The sequence below is a fragment of the Patagioenas fasciata genome, chromosome 19, assembly GCF_037038585.1.
Source record: "Patagioenas fasciata isolate bPatFas1 chromosome 19, bPatFas1.hap1, whole genome shotgun sequence".
Taxonomy (NCBI): Eukaryota; Metazoa; Chordata; class Aves; order Columbiformes; family Columbidae; genus Patagioenas; species Patagioenas fasciata.
Genome location: NC_092538.1, coordinates 7363206 through 7383612, shown reverse-complemented (window position 1 = coordinate 7383612; position 20407 = coordinate 7363206). Strand labels below are relative to the sequence as shown.

General features: G+C 45.1%; 2 protein-coding genes across 3 annotated transcripts; one reads left to right on the top strand and one right to left on the bottom strand.

The window, feature by feature from the left end:
- Window positions 1-307: 307 nt before the first annotated feature.
- STYXL1 (serine/threonine/tyrosine interacting like 1) lies at window positions 308-11062 on the bottom strand. Of its 2 annotated transcripts, XM_065853212.2 has the most exons (9): window positions 10858-11062; window positions 9918-9979; window positions 9315-9441; window positions 8937-8990; window positions 7865-8010; window positions 5972-6117; window positions 4857-4951; window positions 2738-2847; window positions 308-574 (listed from the first exon to the last, which is right to left on the bottom strand). In XM_065853212.2, the coding sequence occupies exons 1-9, from the start codon at window positions 10958-10960 to the stop codon at window positions 443-445; spliced, it is 975 nt and encodes a 324-aa protein (XP_065709284.1). In that variant the 5' UTR covers window positions 10961-11062; the 3' UTR covers window positions 308-442. The 2 variants fall into 2 exon arrangements, with proteins under 2 accessions (XP_065709284.1, XP_071673099.1); XM_071816998.1 differs by lacking the exons at window positions 308-574; window positions 2738-2847 and adding an exon at window positions 4006-4410.
- Window positions 11063-11141: 79 nt separating this feature from the next.
- On the top strand, window positions 11142-18682 carry MDH2 (malate dehydrogenase 2). Its single transcript, XM_065853353.2, has 9 exons — window positions 11142-11263; window positions 13023-13191; window positions 13951-14034; window positions 14301-14410; window positions 14900-15025; window positions 15488-15565; window positions 16720-16819; window positions 17236-17387; window positions 18368-18682. The coding sequence occupies exons 1-9, from the start codon at window positions 11201-11203 to the stop codon at window positions 18497-18499; spliced, it is 1014 nt and encodes a 337-aa protein (XP_065709425.1). The 5' UTR covers window positions 11142-11200; the 3' UTR covers window positions 18500-18682.
- The last annotated feature ends 1725 nt before the right edge of the window (window positions 18683-20407 follow it).

Sequence of the window (20407 nt, the reverse complement as noted above, 5' to 3'; positions counted from 1 at the left end):
CAACATGAAGAATTCACAGTGTAGTAGGAGAGAGGACAGTATGAGTTTAGGTTTAACGTAACAGAATTGGTGCATCAAAGTTACCAGCCATACCAAGTGGTTTGGTTGTTGTATTAGGAGGTGGTAAGCAAATGTGGTCTTGACAGACAACACAGCCAGTGAGTCTGTGACACGCTGTGTCTGTGGGCTGCTGAGAAGGCACACACAGAGAGGAGGAACTTCTGAAACAAGGAAATTCTGTTGTCACTGGCACCTTTTGCAGCACAGGTAAGTTTCCCAAATGGCTCCAAAACGTGACCCCAAAAAATATGGAGGTAAAAAGGAAAGCCTTTCCTTTATGTTAAGATCTGGTTTTCAAACAAGAGTTCAAGTAACATCCTACCAACACGGTGGCTCAAACAGGAAAGAGCTTTTTCCTGCTGGCTGTTCTCTTTGCTACCTGTCAGTAATTTAGTTCAGAGAAGTCTGTGAGTGTCACCCCATAGAGTTTGGTCTCCCAGTCTAAGAGCTGTTTCACAAAGCCCCAGTGTGGCATCATGTTCATTTTGCACTCCAGAACATAGTTCCAAGCTTTCTGTAAAAAGAAGGAAAGCAAAAGAGTGTTAGGAATTTGAACTGAAAGTGCATTTGGGGTGTTTACACAAAGGAGCTACACTTATGAAAGACACAACTTTGTATTTACTCCCTGTGTTGGACAGCAACAACTTGCAGATAAGGCTCTGCTACCAAAGCAGGGACAGACTGGATGAAGATGTGAACTTCAGAGAAGCCCGTCACCTTCACACCCCTGTCCTGGACATGAGGACAGCTCAGGCTGCTTTCCCTACCTATCCTGCATTATTTTACACTGATGGAGCAATGCAGTCCTGGATTTTCTACCCTAAAATGTTTATTGTTCTATGGGTGATAAGCAAAGCAGTGAAGCATCAGCTATTCACAGGTAAGCAGCAAAGGTTATCGTGTTTCTGGATTGGTGTGACCTGTTGTGGCAGAGCAGCTATGAAACTCCAGTTATCCCACTGCATTAATTACAGACACCTCAATTATTTGTTAATTCCATATAATCAGTTAGGAACTCTGCTACACACAGGGCAGATCCACTTGGATTATTCTGCTTTACTCCAGTGGCATCCTTGGGTTTGCCCAGTAGTGCTCATCTTCCTGCTTTTAAAACTGACTGGCCCCCTGCACTTGGGAGGATTGCTTAAGCGCCACGAGACCAAAGGTTAGAAGATAGCGTGCCACCGATTTGTTTTTCTAATCTCAGTGATTCTGCAGGTGCCGAGGCTGATCTTCTAATATTTACTCCCCTGGGCCCATGCTGTGGGTATCTGTAGTTCCCCTGAACTCAACAGATCTACCCACATATCAGTTACCCACAGAATAAGGGGCTGCACATCCCAAGTCTGCCTTCCTTTTGCAATATCCATGTCTTTCGAAGCTTTCAAAGATCTTTGCCTAGACTGGGTGAAGGATCACACAGGAATTTGTTGTGCTTCTTTTGTCTGCAAGAAACAAGCTTGTCTGCCTGGGTAATCCCCGGGAAAGCTTTGTCCAGCCAGCCACAACATGCCCCTGCGCTGTCAACCTTTTCTTCTTTTTTTTGGCACTTGGTAAAATGCTGAGACCAGCTTGTTGATGCCAACCGAGAGAAACTGCATGGATCAGCCTTTGACTTTTGCACTGCGGTTGCAAGCACCTCCAGTAACTTGGTGTGCGAGGGAACGGTTATCAGCGTGCAGGAGCAATCACACCCAGCGTTAGCAGAAGAGAGAATATAGTTTCTGCAGCCCTGTTGGCACGTTCAACCCGAAACTATCCCTTGGCACACAGCGATGGTAAGACATTTCCTCTCATATTGCAAATGTTTGCACAAAATCAATTAAATTGTTAGATACAGTCCCAGCTTCAGTGAAGCTGGGATCAACCCTTTCAAGCTCCCAAGGGAGGAAACACTTCCCAGACAAGAACAAGGTTTTTAAGGAGACACTTCTCAGTTCTCATGCGCTGTGTGAAGCAGGTACCAGGAAATGGTGCCCAGAGCAACGCGATGCTCGTGCGCTGTGTGCAAAGGAAACAAACCCGGCAGCTGGGGAGAGGCCGCCAGGCTATTGCACAGCCCGGCCACTCTCAGCCATCGTTAATTATTTTTCTTATGTTACTCAGAGCTGTGGAACACAGTGTACTGGCCAATTAACCTGTACATCCCTCCTGGGCTATTATTATCCCGTTCCTGATTTCTTTACAGTCCTACCTGTGGGAAGGGATTACTTTTGGAGAAACAAAATAGGATTTTGGAAGAAGCCAGTGCTGCTGAGCTCAGTGGTAAATCAGAGCCCTGCAAGCACTGCGTTCTGAATTTCCCTGTAATCCCATGGTATTAAGAGATGGGATTAACTCCAGTAGCTTCCAGATACTCAGTTTTTCAGATCCAGGAGAGCAGAAATGGTAAGATACGTAACCACATCTTTATTTTTATAGCCCCATAGTTAAGTAGGGAAATGCAAGAGTATCACAGGTGCCAGGGTAAGGACTCACAGATCCAAAATCACACTTAATCTACCTCCTTAATGGTATAAAGAAGATGCAATCTCATATAATCTGCTACATTATCAGGTGGATAGGCTCCATGAAAGCACAGATAATGTCTTTCTAATTACTACAGTAACGAGGCTTCAGAAACAGAAATAAGCTGCAGACCCAGCCAGTATCTGTGGGAAATACACCAGTGACGTACCTTCAGGGAAAACTGGTGGGAATGGATAAGATAGGCCATGGTTGCTGTGCTGCTCCGGCTTATTCCCAGCTTGGAGAACACCAGCACCGCTCCGTGTTCCAGCTGAGCGTCTGAGTAAAGAAATGCCAATCGCAAATTAGTGACCTGGGAAATCAAGCTGCCAAGGGTACAGTCGAGCTGTGGTTCAGTGACAGCTGACAGGCTGGCAGCCTGAGCGACAGGAGCCCTCACGAACCCTGACAGCAGCAGATGGGCACTGCCAGCTACAGTTTCTGTAAGCGTTTGCCTTTCTTATCATAAAAATCCACAGAGTTAAAACGTGGCTTTGAACACCAGAACCAAATGACAATGACCAGCCAATGCTTCATCACAGATCAGTGTCAGATTTACATCAGATAACTGAGCTCAGCATCACTTCAGATGATCAATGTCCTCCCAGGAAGGTTTAAAGGTACTGAAATTTCTGATGAACACAAACCTAACTGTTTGGGAGGACTCAGATCTCAAACTGGAGACGACTTGGACTTGAAACCCTTGCTCCTCCATGGGGGTCACCAGTAGGAAACTTGTACCTGCTGATCTTTATTATTTTTAGGGAACTGATTTTATCATGTTTTTATGACGGATACTTTGCAGTGAGTTGCTAAGATCAGCAAACTCATCTTCCACAAAAGCCAAGCCCACTTGGCTTTAAGAGGATGCTGTCACACTTAACCACATTGACTCTGCTAACTACACCTGAAAGATTCCGTATTTCATTAGTAACCTTTTGAATCTTCTCCCTCTCTCTCCAGAGCAGACAGCATGACATGTTTTTGGAATACTCCAGAATTCATAGGGCGAAGCCTCTTCTATTAGTGCTACCAAGAGCTTGTGGGGTTCTGTGTTTTGTTTTGTGTTGGGTTTTTTTTTTCTTCAAGCTCTAATGTAGAGTTTTCTGACTTATTTCTATCATGACACATTAGTTCTGTTCTAAAACCTGAGCAGAAATGGCCTCACTCCAACATACACCTGGCACAAGGATTTCCAGACTCTCAGAGTATGTGGAGGGCTTTACTCTGGTGTTCACCCATAACCATTCCAGTTTCAGTAATCGACACTAACCTGTCAAATAAACACTACACACTTCCACAAGAACTACAGCTAATAAACATTTATAGTTTGTTCTGGAAAATTCTACCAAAATTATGTGAGAAAGACACTGACTCCTGAAATCATAGCGGGAAAAAAATGGGGCAAAATGAAAGGCAAGTAAGTGGATTTTGATATTTGGGTTTCAATGCATGCAAATCATCAAATTCAGTTCAGGACTACAAAATTATATCCTCAAATATTGTTTCCTTGTTTATTTGTTTGTGTCCAGTTGTCATTTCTTATGTTGTACTTAGATTATGGGGTGTGGGGATGGGGTGATCTTTTACTTCTGGGTCTGTATGAGGCAGTTCAGCAGGGCCTTGGTCTGTAGCAGGTGTTATTTCATAAGTGTGATAAAAGATAATGACACAGTTGGACACCCCCACAGAATGGAGCTGCGGGAGCTGTGTCTGCTGTGCTGCTGCAGGCACTGAGCTGGAGACTCTTGTTTTTTCCTTGCCCTCTCTGATGTAATCAGCTGAAGGTGGATTTATGCCGTCCAACCTGAACGTCCTCCTCAGCTCTATGGTGGTTCTGCACTGCAAATCACAAAGATCAGCAGCATCTTGCGGTGAGTTCTCCAATGCATGTTACACTCGTGTTAAAATAAAACTCTGGTTGTTAAAGATTTGGGCTGGTAAGAGTCAAAAGGTTGTATTTAAGAACAAAAGGAGGGAATTGTACGAAGCCCTGGTAGACATCCTACAGCAAAGCCTTCTCAGATACTGGAAAGCTCATTATTCTCAGTGAGTGAGGTATTATTTAAAGTGAGTAGGAACATCAGAGTTAGATGCCCTGTAAAATCTCCCTGTTCATCAGGCTGGTTAGTAAGGCAGCTCCAGTATCTATCAGGGTGTGGGCTTGCTTGGGAGTGTGCTGATCTCCAGATTACGACCCTCCTGCCTGAGCTTCCTGCTGCAGTCACTCCCATCTCATATCCCAGAGTGAGCAAGGTCTCAGGAATTCCACAACAGGAACAACTCACCTATGAAATGTGAAATGGTGGCAAAAGAAGAAAAAAGATCTGCTTCAATTTTATCTGGAACAGAAATATGGAGGTAATTGTCTCCTTCTGCAAACCTGGAAAAAGAGCAGACAGTGTGACATGGACCAGAGAAGCAGCTTTGAAAAGGTGTGTTTGTTGGAGGCAAGCTGATAATCTTGTTTGCTGTTATACGTGTGAGTTTTTCATCATTGTCATCATTAGCATTATGATAAGGGATTTGTTATGGTAAGACACGGAGGTTCTTGTAATATGGAACCAGTTTAATTACTGATTTACCATTCCATAAGGTATCAGCATTGATGTTTTAACCTACAGCTTCCTTCGTCTGGGAGCTAAACAAAAACAGATGAACTGAAAGCAAGAGTGCTTTCACAGCATGTATGCTGGCAGTTTTGTGAACATAGCACCCCAGCTCACTTTCTACGACCTCCTCCTCCCACAAGCTCAGAGAATACAATTCAGAGAACTAATGGAGCACAATGTTGGTGAAGAATCTCTGAAATGTGAAAGCACGTCATACAGAGGGCATGGGAAGATTACCCATGGTGTAGAGACCTTTGAAAATTTTCCTCTGGAGCCAAAGGCATTAGAAATATCTGCTGGTAAACATGCACTGGTGTAGGGAACTGGATTGGTTACTTACTTTGGTTTGGTCACCACCTTGAGAAATGCTGCTGGCATTTCCAGCATGGCCCACAGACTGAGCATGGTGGTCACGGACAGATGTAGGTAAGGAAGGAACACTAACCATGGTGAAACTTCGGTGATTTAGCTTAAACACTGTTGTGTTTGTAAGATTTTGCTCTGAACGCTGTTCAGAGATGTAGGTTCTTCCTGAAGGATGGTGAAATACCTCCTAGTCCTCCTCTCACCCAATCCACCCACGCAGAGGTTCTGCAGCACTGCATTGCTGCTGTGCTACTCTGGGGTAGAGATCAGAAAAATAAGCATGAAATAGCACTTGAATCTGCAGAGGTTTCCTTGGAAATTCACAGGCACTGACTCCTCCGCGAATGGGCTCTGCCGCTGTGCCACGTCCCTGTTTCCACAGGCACAGACACAGGTGAGGATACACCTCGAGCTGTTTAACTTACAGTGTGGCAGGCTCTTCAGAGATGTTGACTTGTGCTTTGATGTTCAGATCTTTCTGAATTTTTTTATCACAGGCCTGTTTGAAATTGCCCATATATAACTTTCCCTCCAGTATTTCTACAGGGTACAGCTGGAGGTCGTTTAGTTCCTGTCGGAGAGAAACCATAGGCTCAGTTTAGAGAGTGTATTTGCTCCTATGAGCTTGGTAAGTTCTTAAACAGAAGTAATGGGAAGAATCAAACACACAGTCAACAGCCCGTAGGACATTCTAGTGTAATGATTCATTTAATTACCTGGACTTTCTCTATATTGAAGTCTTTGCCAGATTTACTGAGAATAATTAACAGTATTGCTGTCATTGTGGCATTACTTGAAACAAATCCCAGCTAACAAGGAGGTAGTATAATTTACAATTTTTACATTGTCTGGAGGGACTGCAGCATAACAGATCCATTTGATGTTCTCCCTGGTTACTGTGTGCAAGGCTGAATGAAATAATCTGCTGCCTGCAGAGCTGCAGGTGCCCTGGAGTGGTACGACACAAACCCGCAGCTGTGTCCGGTGTCAGCAGCGTGAAGGCTGAGAACAAAAATACACAAGGCCCTGACAGCACCTCTACGTCCTTCACTGATAGCAGGCTAATGGCATAGCAGAACAAGGCAGCAGCCTAACAATTTAAATTGTCAGAGATTTATACTTAGACTGAGAGGCAAGGAGGTATTGTGTGTCCAGGTGAAACTGATGGGGAAGTTCAGCAGTTTGCTACCCTGCACAAAGAAGGACAAAGTGAATTGATTTTCCCTCCCGTGCTGTAGCATCACACAGGTTAGCACGGTGCCATGGGCTGTTCAGCCTGGAGAAGGCTACAGGGAGACCTTATTGTGGCCTTTCTGTAACCAAAAGGGGATGATAAGAAAGACTGGGGCAGACTTTTCAGCAGGGCCTGTTGTGACAGGACAAGGGGTGATGGTTTTAAACTAAAGGAGGGAGATTCAGGCTGGACATGAGGAAGAAATATTTTACACTGAGGGTCGTGAGAGCCTGGCCCAGGTTGGCCAGAGAGGTGGTGGATGAACCATCCCTGGAGACATCCCAGGCCAGGCTGGATGGGGCTCTGAGCAACCTGAGCTGGTGAAGATGTCCCTGCTCATGGCAGGGGTGGCACTGGGGGAGCTGGGAAGGTCCCTTCAACACAAACCATTCTGTGATTCTAATTCATGTGAACCAGAAACAACAGAAACAAAAGGCATGGTGTGATGAGATGCTCTCTGCCATCCATTGCCTCTATATCTGCACTGCCTCAGGTCCCGTTCTAGATGTGAAAAAGGGTAATTTTTTCTCAGAAGCGAAATAGTTCAATATTTGTAAGTGAAACCAAACAATTAGGATACCAGTATTCCAATGGATGGCTTTTTTCTTTCTGGGCCTGTTGAAACCATGCGACAGTGCTTGTTTTGTGATCCTTCCTGATGAAAAGCTTTATAGACTCGAAACACAGCACTTGATAGGAATTGTCCTTCTATCTGAAAACATCTACTGTGTAACATCCCAGATAACCATGAGTCAGAGAGGAACCTGCTTCTTTTCATCATTTCCTACTGTTTGTTTAGTTATCTGTACTCTTCAGTAGTCAGTTTCGGGGTCATCAGAGAAACCTTCCCAGGTTGTTTTCATGAGCTTGCTTTCGCACAACACAAGGAGGATAATAAAGGCAAAGCATGGCTGTAAAAGAGTTAGCGCTGAGACCCAGGGCAAGCACAGTAATTCAAATTACATTTAATTCCTTTGTTTGAAATTGATAGCAGGTTTACACTACAATTTAACTTGAATCATTAGCCACCATCAGCTGAATATGAATGCTAATGTCTTCTGCTCGCAAATTAGCGTCATCTCACCTGAGGAATCCAAAATAACTTCTGAGTCCTCAGAAAATGATAGCAAGGTGAAAAATGCTTGTATCCTCCCCTCAGGACAAGCACAGGATGGCGAGTGAACCACTCCAAGCTTCTGGCATGTCGGACGGCAGTTCCTTCCTCAGCATCTAAGGAGATCAAAAAGCTCTTTGCCAGGGCAGGTTTAGAGCCTCTGTTAGCACTAGGGGTCACATCTGGCCCAGTGACACTAACAGCACGTTCCTTTTATTTCATCTAATAGTCTGCAGAAAGCCTTGTTAAAAGCTGGACTTTAATGGTTGCTGCAGGTCAATAACAAGGCACACTGCTTTTCACCACTTGTCTTGATCTCTCATTCCTCTCCTCATTTCTTTTGTAGGTCTAGATAAAGATTTTTTTTCCCCTCCCCATCATTCTTTGGGAAATGCTTCCAATAAGTTCCCATAATATGAAGTATTATCAATTTAAATCTCATAATCATAGTTTTATGGAGGCTCTTTTCTTTAGTCTGCTTTAGGCAAAGGGGGAAGTATCTTTGAATAAATTCTTCACAAGTGTTTTAAACGCTCCCCTCTGTGAAGCAAATTATGTGAGACAGCTGGTCCTGCTCCTTCTCCCAAGGGATCCAGCCCGCTTGCCTCTGGCTGTGTCTGCTTTTGAAACAGATCAGCACAATAGAAACCAGCGTCTGGTCCTCCACACCTTCCCTTGCTTCTGTCTCATCACTCAGCATTTATGAACATGCTTGCTTTATTCTTTTCCCTCACACTCCGGGATTTTTTTCCTTAAAGAATTATGTAAATCTTTGCTAAAACTATAGTAGCCTCTATAAAGCTAGCGGGAGCCAAACAAATGTACAGAAGTGGTTCTGCACACAGCAGAACTCTTTGCCAAAAGATGTATGAAAACTAAACGTTTCCACAGTTCAAGGAAGATTGAACAATTACATGGGAAACTTTCCAGCTCCCCACATTTCTCAGTGAACTCCATCAAATCACGACCTCATTAAAGTTAAATCTTTTCAAATATGATAATGTGAAAGGCTGTTATGACCCTCAGAGAAGGAAGTACTCACCCTGTGAACAGGAGGAATCTGAGTCAGTCTTTGCAGTCTCTGAAGGACTGTTCCCTAAAAGGCAATTGTGGAACAAGCCCAATCTCAGCAAAATGTGAAAAAAAAGAATTCTTTCCTCATATGCAACAAGGAACTTCAGAGGGATCAGTCCACACATAGGAAACCAGACCTGCCACAAAGCTTTGAAATAAAATCTGGATTTTTGAAGCCTAAGAACATATGCAACACAGTGAAAAGCCAGAGGCATAGCACAGATTAGTTTTTTTGAAAAAAACTGAGTAAATCTGCATCTCTTCCAATAAGCTCATAAAATTAGATGAGGAATGGGAAGAATATCTACCCTGCAGTGAGGTCTTGACTGACATGAGTCACAGGTACCTTCTTCTTTCTCCTCTTTCCCATTGTCACAGCAATCCAAAGAGCTGGTCTCGTAGTCATACACCACACAGTATCTGACACACCTCAGCTCCTCGTAGTCCGGTACCAGATACTCCCCCGTAGGACTCTAATAAAATCACAGAGGAATTCTGTCAGGAGCACAGCTCCACACTTTGCTTGTGGCATCAACGCTACCAAAGTCTTGCAAGTTACTACTCTATAGCTATGGGATGGGTTTGGTGCTACGTCTGTACTTGACCCTAGAAGACCAGATTAGAATTCAGAAACGATGCAAACTACGCTGGATTGCTTCATCGGCCTCAGTTGTAAAGATGCCAATGCTGTCCTTGGTGAGACAAGGCTACAATGCGTTACTTCTTGTGCAATATTTTTCCTGATATTCTAGCTCCTATGTGCCAATCCTTAGGGCTACCAAAGCCACTTTGCTTTGTGACAGAATACACCCCTCCAGTGGCAGAAATGGAACGTGCCTGGAACAGGCAGGAGAGGCTGGGACAATTCCTGTGGGTTTTAATCCAATTTTGTTTTACTGCCAGTTGCTAAATCCAGGGACGGTTCACACAAACAGTAACCTCCGCTTACCTGTTCAATCCTGCGTGCTGTAATGATATGGCTCTCATTGTATTCACACTGAGTCCGGGCATCTGAAAAAACCAACCAGGACAGAGCAATTGGCTTATTTGATACTTTTAAGGCAGAATCCTGTTCCTAACTCTGCCAGTGGGAATTTAGGCACAGATATCAACCAGATAAAGAGATTTGGTTTCTTAGAAACGGAGACTTTCTAACGTGGATATAACAAATGCCAGTGCTGATGTGAGTCTCTGTGAACAAGTAATGCCAGAAGCTTTATTCCTGAGCCAGGTGTGGTACCGCAGCATTCACAGCACCAGTCCCCTGCTCCGCTCTGCTCTGCCCTGTGCTGTAGCCTGGCCCCACTGGTTGGGCCTCCTCTGACCCCCTGCTGTGCAGCTGCTCCGCCTCTGTGCAGCCCCAGAGATGGGGAGCGGGGCACCAGAGACACCTCAGCCCCTCTCCCGACCTGGCTGACTCTCTCACCAAAACATTCAACAATATCACTACACAATACACCCTTTTTTCAGTAGCGGCACTATGCGAGATGCAAATGCTTATCAGCAATATTTGTGCCATGGTCAAGAAATCTTGTCAATTTCTAAACCCTCCAGAAGCAGCAGGGGAAAGGGTGGATCCGTGGGGTGGATCAGAGCAGGAAGAGCTGGATGTGACAAGAGTCCAAGCAGCACTGGGTCACAGAACCTGCGACAGGATGGGAGAAGCGCCCCAAGGGCAGGGCCCAGCAGCTACAAGAAGGAAAGTGAGCTCTTCGCTGTACACTGGAGCCCACAAACCCCGTTTCCCCTGGAAGCCTGCCCAGGCTGGAGCGTGCTGCCTGGCTGCAGGCAGAGCAGGCAGCAGGCAGAGGAGGCAGCAGGCAGAGGAGGCAGCAGGCAGAAGGCAGCAGGCACAGCGGGCCCGGCCAGGCCTCCCGCCCCCGGCTCACCCAGCAGGCACAGGTAGTTGGGCTCCGACAGCCGGGGGAAGCGACGGTACTGGTTGAGAATGTTGTAGAGGCGGCGGGGCTCGCACAGCGCTATCCCCGCCATCCCGCGCCAACCGTCGGGACGCTCCGATTGCCGTTATAGCCCGCCTCGCCCCGCTGCCGTTGCAACGGTGGCGCCTGTCCCGCTCACCCCGCCGGGTTGCTAGGTAGAGACGCCCGGCGGTTACCATGGCCAGATCTCGCGAGATTTCCCAAGGCGGGGGAGGACGCAACTCTCGCGAGAGCAGTCGCCGGTCCCGCGCAGCCGCCGCGCCGTGGAGGTCGTTGGAGTCACCGCCGCGCCATGCTGTCCCGCCTCGCCCGCCCCGCTGCCGGCCTGTGCCGCGGCCTCGCCACCACCGCGCAGGTACGGACCGCCGCCGGCATCCCCTCACCTCGGCACGCCCGGGCGGCGGGGGCACCGCGGGGCCGCAGCCCCTCGGGATCGGCCCTGGCCTCGCTCTGAGAGGGGGCTGAGGGGCGGCCGAGCCCGCCGGAGGCCGCGGCCATGGAGGGGGGTGTGTGTGTGCGGGGTCTGTGTGCCGGGTGTAGGCGCCTCGGGCGGTGCGGTGGTGTGAGAGGGAAGAGGAGCCCGGCTTGCGGTGGTGCCGTACCTCTCCCTGTGAAACCTCCGTGCTCTTGGCCCAGGAGCTCGGGCCTTTCTCCAGACAGGTCTAAACGTGCTGGCCGAAGCTATTAGTTCTAAATAAACTTCTCTTTTTTGATGGTGTGTAATGGACGATACGCAAGTTTGCGTGCAGCTTCCTTCCTCTGCTGAAATATGCCCCTGCTTACAAAATATATTAAGAATTAAAGTTGGAGTTGGGGGTTTAACAGTAATCCTGAATACGGTGAAATCCATTGTGTGTGACTTTTGATGCCAGGAGAGAACTGCAGTTATGTGGTAGGGAGATGTAGATCAACCTCTATCTTCTAAGATAAACAGTTCCCAGTGGCATGGCAGAATTATTATTGCATCTATAAAGCTACGCTTTACAATAGAGGTTTGTGTAGTTATTCTGATAGGAATTAGATTCATTAGCAATGGGATTTTGACCTCTTGGTATCAACTCAAATGATAAGTATGGGGTATAGCAGTGACTAATGCCAGCCTTTGCTTTCCCTTGGAGAGTTTTTTGCTAAATTACATTTGTTGTAGTGGCAAGAAAAGCGAGCTGAGGTTAGGCTGATCGAGCTTCTGGGTGGATTATTTCTTGTTATAGCATAATAATTAAGCTTTCATGCAGGGACTTGGAGCTCTCATGGCTTTATCCAGTAAGACAGTGTGATAGAGAATGTCCTTATCGGTGGTAATTATATTACCGTGTTACATCTCTGCGGTAGCGTCTGGTTCTCTTTTGCTTTGGCAGAGTGTTGCATTTTAAAGTTGTTCTGGACTTTTAAAGTAGCTTTACTCTCATCTAGTGACACTTTCTCTACAAAGAGGAGCACAGGCATTTTTGAGAGGAATAACTTTCTTCCAGAGAGCACGTTAGAGTATAATTGGTTCTCCAGGGCAACAAAGCAGGAGTTCATTTCACTTGCTTCTCAGCCACACTCAAAGCTGGAAATTGAAGTCACTTAGTGTTTTGGGGGCTTAATCTTGAGACAGCTGCAGGTTCTATTTGAATTTATTTCAGGCATACATATTTTTCTTTACATATGTACAATGTTTTTTACATTTATTGTAGTCCATTAAATGTATTAGTTTGACAAATGGGGAGGCATATTTTTTTATACCAGCGATGAAACTAGAAAAACTACAAACCAGATTTTACCCTAATTCAGATGTAGGTCCGCAGGGTAGCAGGCCTTAGCTTGTCCATCTGAAGAAAGATTATAATTTTTGTTTCTTTGCCCAGCCTTGCATCCCTTTTGAGCTTCAAATCACAAAAGAGCATTTTCTTCTAACTTGTCCTACCAATAAGCCTCGAGGATCTTTGGGAGGCTGTAGTCATGATCACTTTCTGTGGGTTTAGGCAATCGAATTTGCGTAGTGCTTCTTAAAGAAAAGGAGAAATAGAAATAAAAGTAAAGGAAGTGTGATGAAATCAATGAGGTCACTGCTACAGTAATTACCAAAACATCTCTTCAATGCATTTATCTCTTTTTTTTTTTTTCCCCAGAACAATGCCAAGGTGGCCGTGCTGGGGGCCTCGGGAGGCATTGGGCAGCCCCTCTCCCTCCTCCTGAAGAACAGCCCGCTGGTGAGCAGGCTCAGCCTCTACGATATCGCTCACACTCCAGGCGTTGCCGCCGACCTCAGCCACATCGAGACAAGAGCGAATGTTAAAGGTACCGCGAGCCACTGGAAATGCTCTGTGTGCAGAAGGGCCCTCTCAGGTGTCTCTGATGCATGGAGGTGCCCGTTGCTGTGCTCGTGAAGAGGAATCTTCACATGATCCTGGAGCATCAATTTAAGTAGCTTGTTCTCAAGCAGTGCATGACTATTTAAGGTTTAGATTGATGTGTATGGAGACAAGAATGGTCTGTGGTTGCACAGTGAAAGGGGAGTTCATAATAACTGGCAGGAAACATTCAGTAAAATCATCTTGGAAAAAAGCTCGAGTGCTGAATTTGAACAGACTTAGCACTCCCTGGGTGTCTGCATGAATTATTTTCTGCTTCTTTTCTGAAGGAACAGCTGTCAAGTTCTCGTGAAATCAAAACTTAATCTGCTGATCTTCATTTTCTGTGAAGATCAGCAAGAGATTACCTTTTACTTGACTGTGCATACCTGCAGTTCTTTGGGGCACTGACTGTAGTGGCCAGCTAGTGTCTTTGGAGAGTAAATACACATAACAGGAGGAACCAAGGGTTTTCAAAACAGATAAATGTGAGGTTCCCGCCACTCTCGTTCTGTAGGTTTTGAAACAAGGATACAACACCAAATAGAGTCTATCCATAATTGTATTGCTTTGCTTTCCGGCATAAGTCTGAATTTAAGGCTAAACTTAAGAAGGAATCAGTGCCGCTGGGTGTAATTTTGTACTTCAAAGTATCAGATATTTAATAACTGGTAAAAACATAATGCCTGAATGATTTTCATTCCAGGATTCCTGGGACCTGAGCAGTTGCCAGAATGTCTGAAGGGCTGCAATGTTGTAGTTATTCCTGCGGGAGTCCCTAGAAAACCAGGTATGTTCTCTTTGTTATAATAAAAAGCCTCACGGCTTCATTGAAGTCTGTCTCTGCAGTCTTGTTACTCAAATAGAGCTGCGTCTGGTGCTTTATGGCGTTCTCAGTGTTGGCTTGGGATGTATGTCGTTTGTTGATGACACTCTTGATAGATGAAACCAGAAGCTGACATATCTCTATCCAGAGTATTGTTTTTTGATGGAGTTGCTTGCCCTTTAATGAGTAGGCTGTGGATAACTGAAAATATTGTACTGGATATGTTTTAGGTATGACCCGTGATGACCTGTTCAACACCAATGCCAGCATTGTTGCTACTTTGACAACTGCCTGTGCAAAGCACTGTCCAGAAGCCATGATCTGTATTATTTCTAACCCGGTAAGCGTTTGCTGGAGGCCTTGAAAGTGCAGAAGAAAAAAAATCCAGAATTACTAGAGTAATCTGGGAGTTCCTATTAGTTTTGACCAGAATCTTCAAAGTCAGCAAGGTATTTGCAGAAAAGTAAAACTCTGTTTCTACTAACCCATTTTTCTTGGGCTATATTGAAGCCAGAGGAAACCTGAATATAAAATATCTCAACAGCTGTATGACTGTGGTTATAATACATGCTGGTGTATTAGCTGGAATAGAAGCCTTAGCTCACGAAGGGAGGAGCCTTGGTCATGAAAATGAACAAATTATTGAAAATGCCATATTTTTCTTCCAGCCTGACTGTAAATTGCCCTTCAGTTTAGGAATTAAGATAATTTGCTACAGTTGACTTCAAGTTGGAAATGTATTGTGGATTGTTTACTGACCTGTTTGGTTCATGCGTTGACTTCATTATTATATTGGTTTTAATGAATGCTTGCCTATTCTTCCTTATAGGTGAATTCAACCATCCCGATAACTTCAGAAGTGTTCAAGAAGCATGGTGTGTATAATCCCAACAGAATCTTTGGCGTTACAACACTGGACATTGTCAGAGCAAATACTTTTGTGGCTGAATTAAAGGTAGGTCTTAGGAACAGATACTGGGAGAGGGATATAGCATGCTCTGTTCATTAGATCTATCAAAAATGCTTTTAAAATCACTGCACAGAGCCAGAAGAGCTGGAGGCAAAGGCAACGATTCCCTGTTATCATTCTCTAGAGCAGTGTGGGGATAGGGTTTTTTGCGAAATGTGGTTCAAGAGACTTTAACCTTTCCTTTTCATAGCTGTAACAGGTTACTGCTCGTAAGAGCCCTAGTAGAGTTGGTTATTGTCCTGTGTAAAATTATCAGCGTAATGTGGAGTTCAGCTGTGCTGATCTGTCTTTGTCCCTGGTGTATAGCTGCCTCTGAAACTTTGACCCTGTGTAGCATTGGGTTGTAGATGTGTGTAAAAAACATAGGCAGAAAATGAAGCATAGTGTTTTTAATTGTTTTTCTTGTTTGTGTGCTTCAGAAGCTGGAAATTCTTATGTTTCTCTTAGGGCTTAGACCCAGCTCGAGTCAGTGTTCCGGTTATTGGTGGCCATGCTGGGAAAACCATCATCCCTCTGATCTCTCAGGTAAGTCACAGTTACTGCTGTGTGTGGCATCACAGTCATCAATATGTTAGAATTGATGTAAAGTGCCTTTGTGATGGTGTGTGATGTGCTGAGACAGTCATCCCTGCTCTTGTGGCTGCTTTCATTCTGTGATGAGATTACAGCACACAGGAAGGCAATGAGCTAAACCTGAACTCCTCTAGGTGGTTTAAATAGCTTCACTTCAGGAGTTTTGGAATAAGAACTGAGGTATAGTGTGTGTATCAGGTGTCTTGGCACTGTTCGTTTTGGGTTTTATTTTTTTCTGACATATTTCATTATAGGAATACCGTACTTCAGCAGGAGAATTGAATTGATTTTTGCCATGGTGGACTAGAAACACCACTTTAACACACAGCATTGAAATGAGGAGGTGTAACTCAGTCTGTGTGGGGAGGCATGTGTCAGTCCCGACTGGCAGTCAGGGAGAGACTCCCTTCATGTATCTAAGCCAGAATGAAATGCAGTTCTGAAGCAGGCCGCAGCTTTGTGAGGAGGTGGCTAGGATACGGCCTAGGAGTAATCTGTGAGAAAGGGGAAAAAGCTTTGCTCTAAGTGGGGAATAAAGCATCCTTCGCAGAAGAATGATCTTGGGGAACAAGAGCAAGGGCTTTGGAGCAGCTGACTGCCGAGAGGGTGATCTTGTTAGTCAGCCAGAACAGAGACAGCTGCTCTTTCTGTACCTGCGTAGCTGTAGTTGAAGGTTCAATAACTTCCTAAATACTGCTGGCAGTCTGGGGCCTTTGTATGGCTCTTGACTTCCATAATGCCACAGTGACCCAAATGTTTACAAGGTGGCTTTTTGAAGTTTCTAGGGCCCGGTACATGCTTGGAGGGCAGCTCTAATACAAAGGACTACCCAGTAACCATGGCAAGCCCTGGTTTTGCTGTCCAGCTGTGGTTTGCCCCTGAGCAAAATCGACGTGGTTCCCGTCACAGTCTGTGCAGTAACTAGCAGCCTTGGTGAACGCTTGCAGCTGGTCAGTTTGTTACACAGCCTGCGAGCTGAGGTAACTAATTTTCACCAATTGAGAACTGTTGATAACAACTGTAACGGCACAAAAAGCATTGTGTGGGTGGCCTTATGCTGAATCTGGTACTGGTATGTGATAGTAACTTCTTTTTTTCCAATCTAGTGCACTCCAAAAGTGGACTTTCCTCAGGATCAACTGGAAAAGCTTACAGGGAGGATTCAAGAAGCTGGCACTGAAGTTGTCAAAGCTAAAGCAGGAGCAGGTTGGTTCTTGACTACAGCTTCCAAGTGATTTTTGTTTGCCAGCTGAATGGATGCAGTCATCTTCAGTTTAATCTTATTTACAACTGCGGTGCAGAATTATGAACCGCTGATTACAAATCTAGCTGCTCTGCCATGTCAGTGAATGCCTGAATTATGGTAGCAGAAGCAGCTCAGCATGTAGGCAAGACTAAACATTAACTGATATCACACCATGTACAGTTTAAAAAGAATCTTCTTCTGTCAGACTAAGCTGTTTCTTTCTATAACTGAAATCAATAGCACATAGCTGGCCAAAAGTTGCTGCTTATCAAACTGATAAGTAGCTCTGTCAACATATCAGTGTGGAAACCTCTGATGCTAAAGAAAGTACCTAATTTTGCTGTGATCTGTTCTAAAAATGATTTAACTTCTACAGGATCTGCCACCTTGTCTATGGCCTATGCTGGTGCTCGGTTTGTGTTCTCTCTGGTGGATGCAATGAATGGAAAGGAAGGGGTTATCGAATGTGCCTTTGTTCGATCTGAAGAGACGGAAAGCCCGTACTTCTCCACACCTCTGCTGCTGGGAGTATGTATTTTAAATGATGGGGCTTAGAAAGAGTAGCTACTGATTTAATCTTGTCTTTTACTGACTGGCTTCAGTTAAGTCCAGTGCTGAGTATCACTGAAGTTAACAGCTGAACGTTCCTTTAAGAGTTCTTGAATATTTGGGTATTGTACTTGGGCATATACCTCATGCTTGACAGGGATGCTGCTGCTTTTATCTGCTCTTAGCCTGCAGGTCACTGAGTAACCAGAGATTCAGACTTATCTTAAGAAGCCACACTGGCCTCAACTCAGAGCCTGTTTATGAAGGGCTTTCATATGATTAACCAGAGTCTGCAATCCTGTCTCCTCAACTTGATCTGCTACGAGCAAATCCCTCAGAAATTGAGGCACATGGGGAGCTACAGCATGGATTAGGATTAACAGATTGCTTTCAGGACCTGTGCTGAACTCTGAAGGAAGCGTTCCTTTTGTCACCCTGTGGGTGGAGTGGAAAACTAGGATGCTGCAGCCCTGACACGGCTGCTGAATTTAAAGGGTGGTGTGTGTTGTCTTAGTGGGAGCTGATGAGGGAACAGAAGTAGAGGGGTGTTAAGGGGGAAGGGTTTGAATGTAGAAATGAGATCTCAAAAACCTGGGAGTGCAGCTCTGGAGCAGTTTCAGACTGCAAGCCAGTGGCAAGTGAAGGGCAAACAGCAAAGGAGAGAAATTCTGTTGTCAGAGGCTGGGCTTGAAGATAAGAGGAGTGAAGGAGCAGTTGGTATTGGTCTCCTCTTGAAAGAGCCAATGTGAACAGTGAATGAGAAACTTGTGAAGGCTGTAGAAGTTGCTACAAATAATGTGAGGTTTCCAAGCCGTGCCAGGAGCACGAGGTTGGCAGACTGGAGATGACAGGTCCTAGGCTGAGACTGCATCTCAGCTGGGTAGTACTTAATTTGAGCTGGTAAGTTACTCTATAGGCCATTCGATGAATGGTTAATCCTTAAATCTTCTTTCACTCAGAAAAATGGAATTGAGAAGAACCTGGGTATTGGCAAGATCTCCCCCTTCGAAGAGAAGATGGTTGCTGAGGCCATGTCTGAGCTGAAGGCTTCCATTAAGAAAGGAGAGGAGTTTGCAAAGAACTTCAAGTGAAGAGTTGATGACGGAGAGGAATTACAACTTCCTTAATTTATTAAGGCATCATGTCACTTTACGACTTCTGATTCAAAGCTCATGCTTTGATTGAAGTCTATCTGTATTAGCTTAATGATTGTTGCCAGTGCAGAATTTAATCACCAATAAAACAGCCTCATTTTTTCAGTGTACCGTCCAGAATTGTCCTGATGTGCTTGGCTTTTGAAGGTGGAAGCTGTAGGTCTCTGGAAGTTTATCAGTTTCGGCAGGGATGAAATAGCCTTGTAAAAAAGTGGGTGAACTGATTGCCCTCAACTCTGCTGCTTGGGTTTTAGCGTGGGCTGCTTTTTTGGCGCGGAAGCTGGGAAACCAGGCATGAGCAGATAAGATCAAGGTGGGGTGAAGAGGCTTGTGAGAGGGAGAACTGAATGAAGTCATCCAAGAAGTGTCTTTTCAGGAGCTGACACGATCTCTGTTTGTTACCTTGTGTTGCCTTAATCTCTTATGTAATTTGATTTTAAAAGAGTTAGTAAAAGAGCACAGTGGTTGAAACGTCAGTCCTGCTCTAAGAAAAAAATTAAAATGCTGAGAGTGACTTCTTTCTAGTTAGGAACAAAGGCCTTGCTTTAACATCTACATAAGTTTCTTTTACATTTGTTCTCTTGTGAATATAAAAATAAATGTCTGCAAGAAAATGATGATGACGAGTTCTGTCGCTGACTTGTTTGAAGGTAAGCTTTAACGAAGGAAGCTATTAATTCGCTCTTCCTCCGTGCTCTGTGGGCTGCTTCCCCTATTGCTTTGAATTGCTTTAATCCACGTAGGCTGAATTCTAAATTGAACAGACTTTATTTGGATTAGATGAAGGAAACGCCAAAGCCCAGTATCTCCAGAGGAACTGAGTGTTGGTTTGAGTGAGAGAACTTGGTGTAGGAGCTTCTCATCAGGAAGAGACCTAAAGGTTTGGATGCTGTTTGGTCACTACCTTTTTTCTTCCTCCCACTTCTTGTATTCTAACTCTCTTCCGAGCTATCTGGATTGTTCTTTATTTTTTTTAAATTTTAATTAGTTCATTGTTCTGAACTGGATCACACAGTTGTGACACTGAAGATGCTTTGAGGATAAAGTGCTTGACGTTTCCCTGCCCGGTGGAACATGTAGGCAGAGAGAGGACAGCAAGTGCAGCTCTTGTCACTCCTCTGCAGAAGTTCAGTGTATTAAAGCTTGGGTTCTTTACAGGAATAGTAACGAAATAGAAACGTCAGCAGTCATTACTCAGCAGGCTTGGAACAAAGTAATTATTAAGTGGTATTAATAGAATTAAAGATTAAAGATGGTGTTGGAGGGGGGCAGAGGAGGATGTTGGAGCTGGAGGACACAGAGGAGCAGTGACTAGCCAGGCCCAGTAAATCGTGTGGGCTGTTTGAACCAGTACAGGGAAAGCGCTGGGCAGACTGAGGTGAAGCTGGTTGCTGGACATGGGTCTCACAGGTCTGTCAACACTTTTGTAACCAGAAACAGGCAGTATGGGTTATTTAAAACCACTGTGTGTCCGTCTGCCAGAGCTGGTGGTCTGCACCCCTGGTGTGTGTGCCCAGGTGGTCCAGGGGGCTATGACACAGAGCCAGCGGGCTGGCGGCTGCAGGGAAAGCCTGGCCTTGCAACTGGAGGGGAATAACACGCACTTGTTCTAGTCTTCCTATTTTAAATACAGCAGGTAGAGCAGATTTCTGAGGGTTGGAGATTTTTAGAACTTGAGGTTCGTGGTGTGGCTTAGGTTATTCTGTCTTTGCCTTGTGTCAGCAGTCCAAACCCAGCGAAGTCTGGGGGAACTGCATGGACAAGCAGAAAGCTTTGCTTAGACAGGAGGGACCCAGGGCCAGGATGGGTATGTGGAGCTGAGGTGGAAGGGGATTAGTTTCCAGC

Excerpts from the sequence above, each read along its gene's own strand:
- MDH2 (XM_065853353.2), top strand. The coding sequence starts at position 11,201 with ATGCTGTCCCGCCTCGCCCGCCCCGCTGCCGGCCTGTGCCGCGGCCTC. Across the intron at positions 14,411-14,899 it reads TCTGTATTATTTCTAACCCG|GTGAATTCAACCATCCCGAT; the intron begins GTAAGCGTTTGC and ends TCTTCCTTATAG. Across the intron at positions 15,566-16,719 it reads TCATCCCTCTGATCTCTCAG|TGCACTCCAAAAGTGGACTT; the intron begins GTAAGTCACAGT and ends TTTCCAATCTAG.
- STYXL1 (XM_065853212.2), bottom strand. The coding sequence starts at position 10,960 with ATGGCGGGGATAGCGCTGTGCGAGCCCCGCCGCCTCTACAACATTCTC. Across the intron at positions 6,118-7,864 it reads AGTTATTTTGGATTCCTCAG|GAACTAAACGACCTCCAGCT; the intron begins GTGAGATGACGC and ends TCTCTCCGACAG. Across the intron at positions 4,952-5,971 it reads TCTGAAGAGCCTGCCACACT|GTTTGCAGAAGGAGACAATT; the intron begins GTAAGTTAAACA and ends CTCTTTTTCCAG.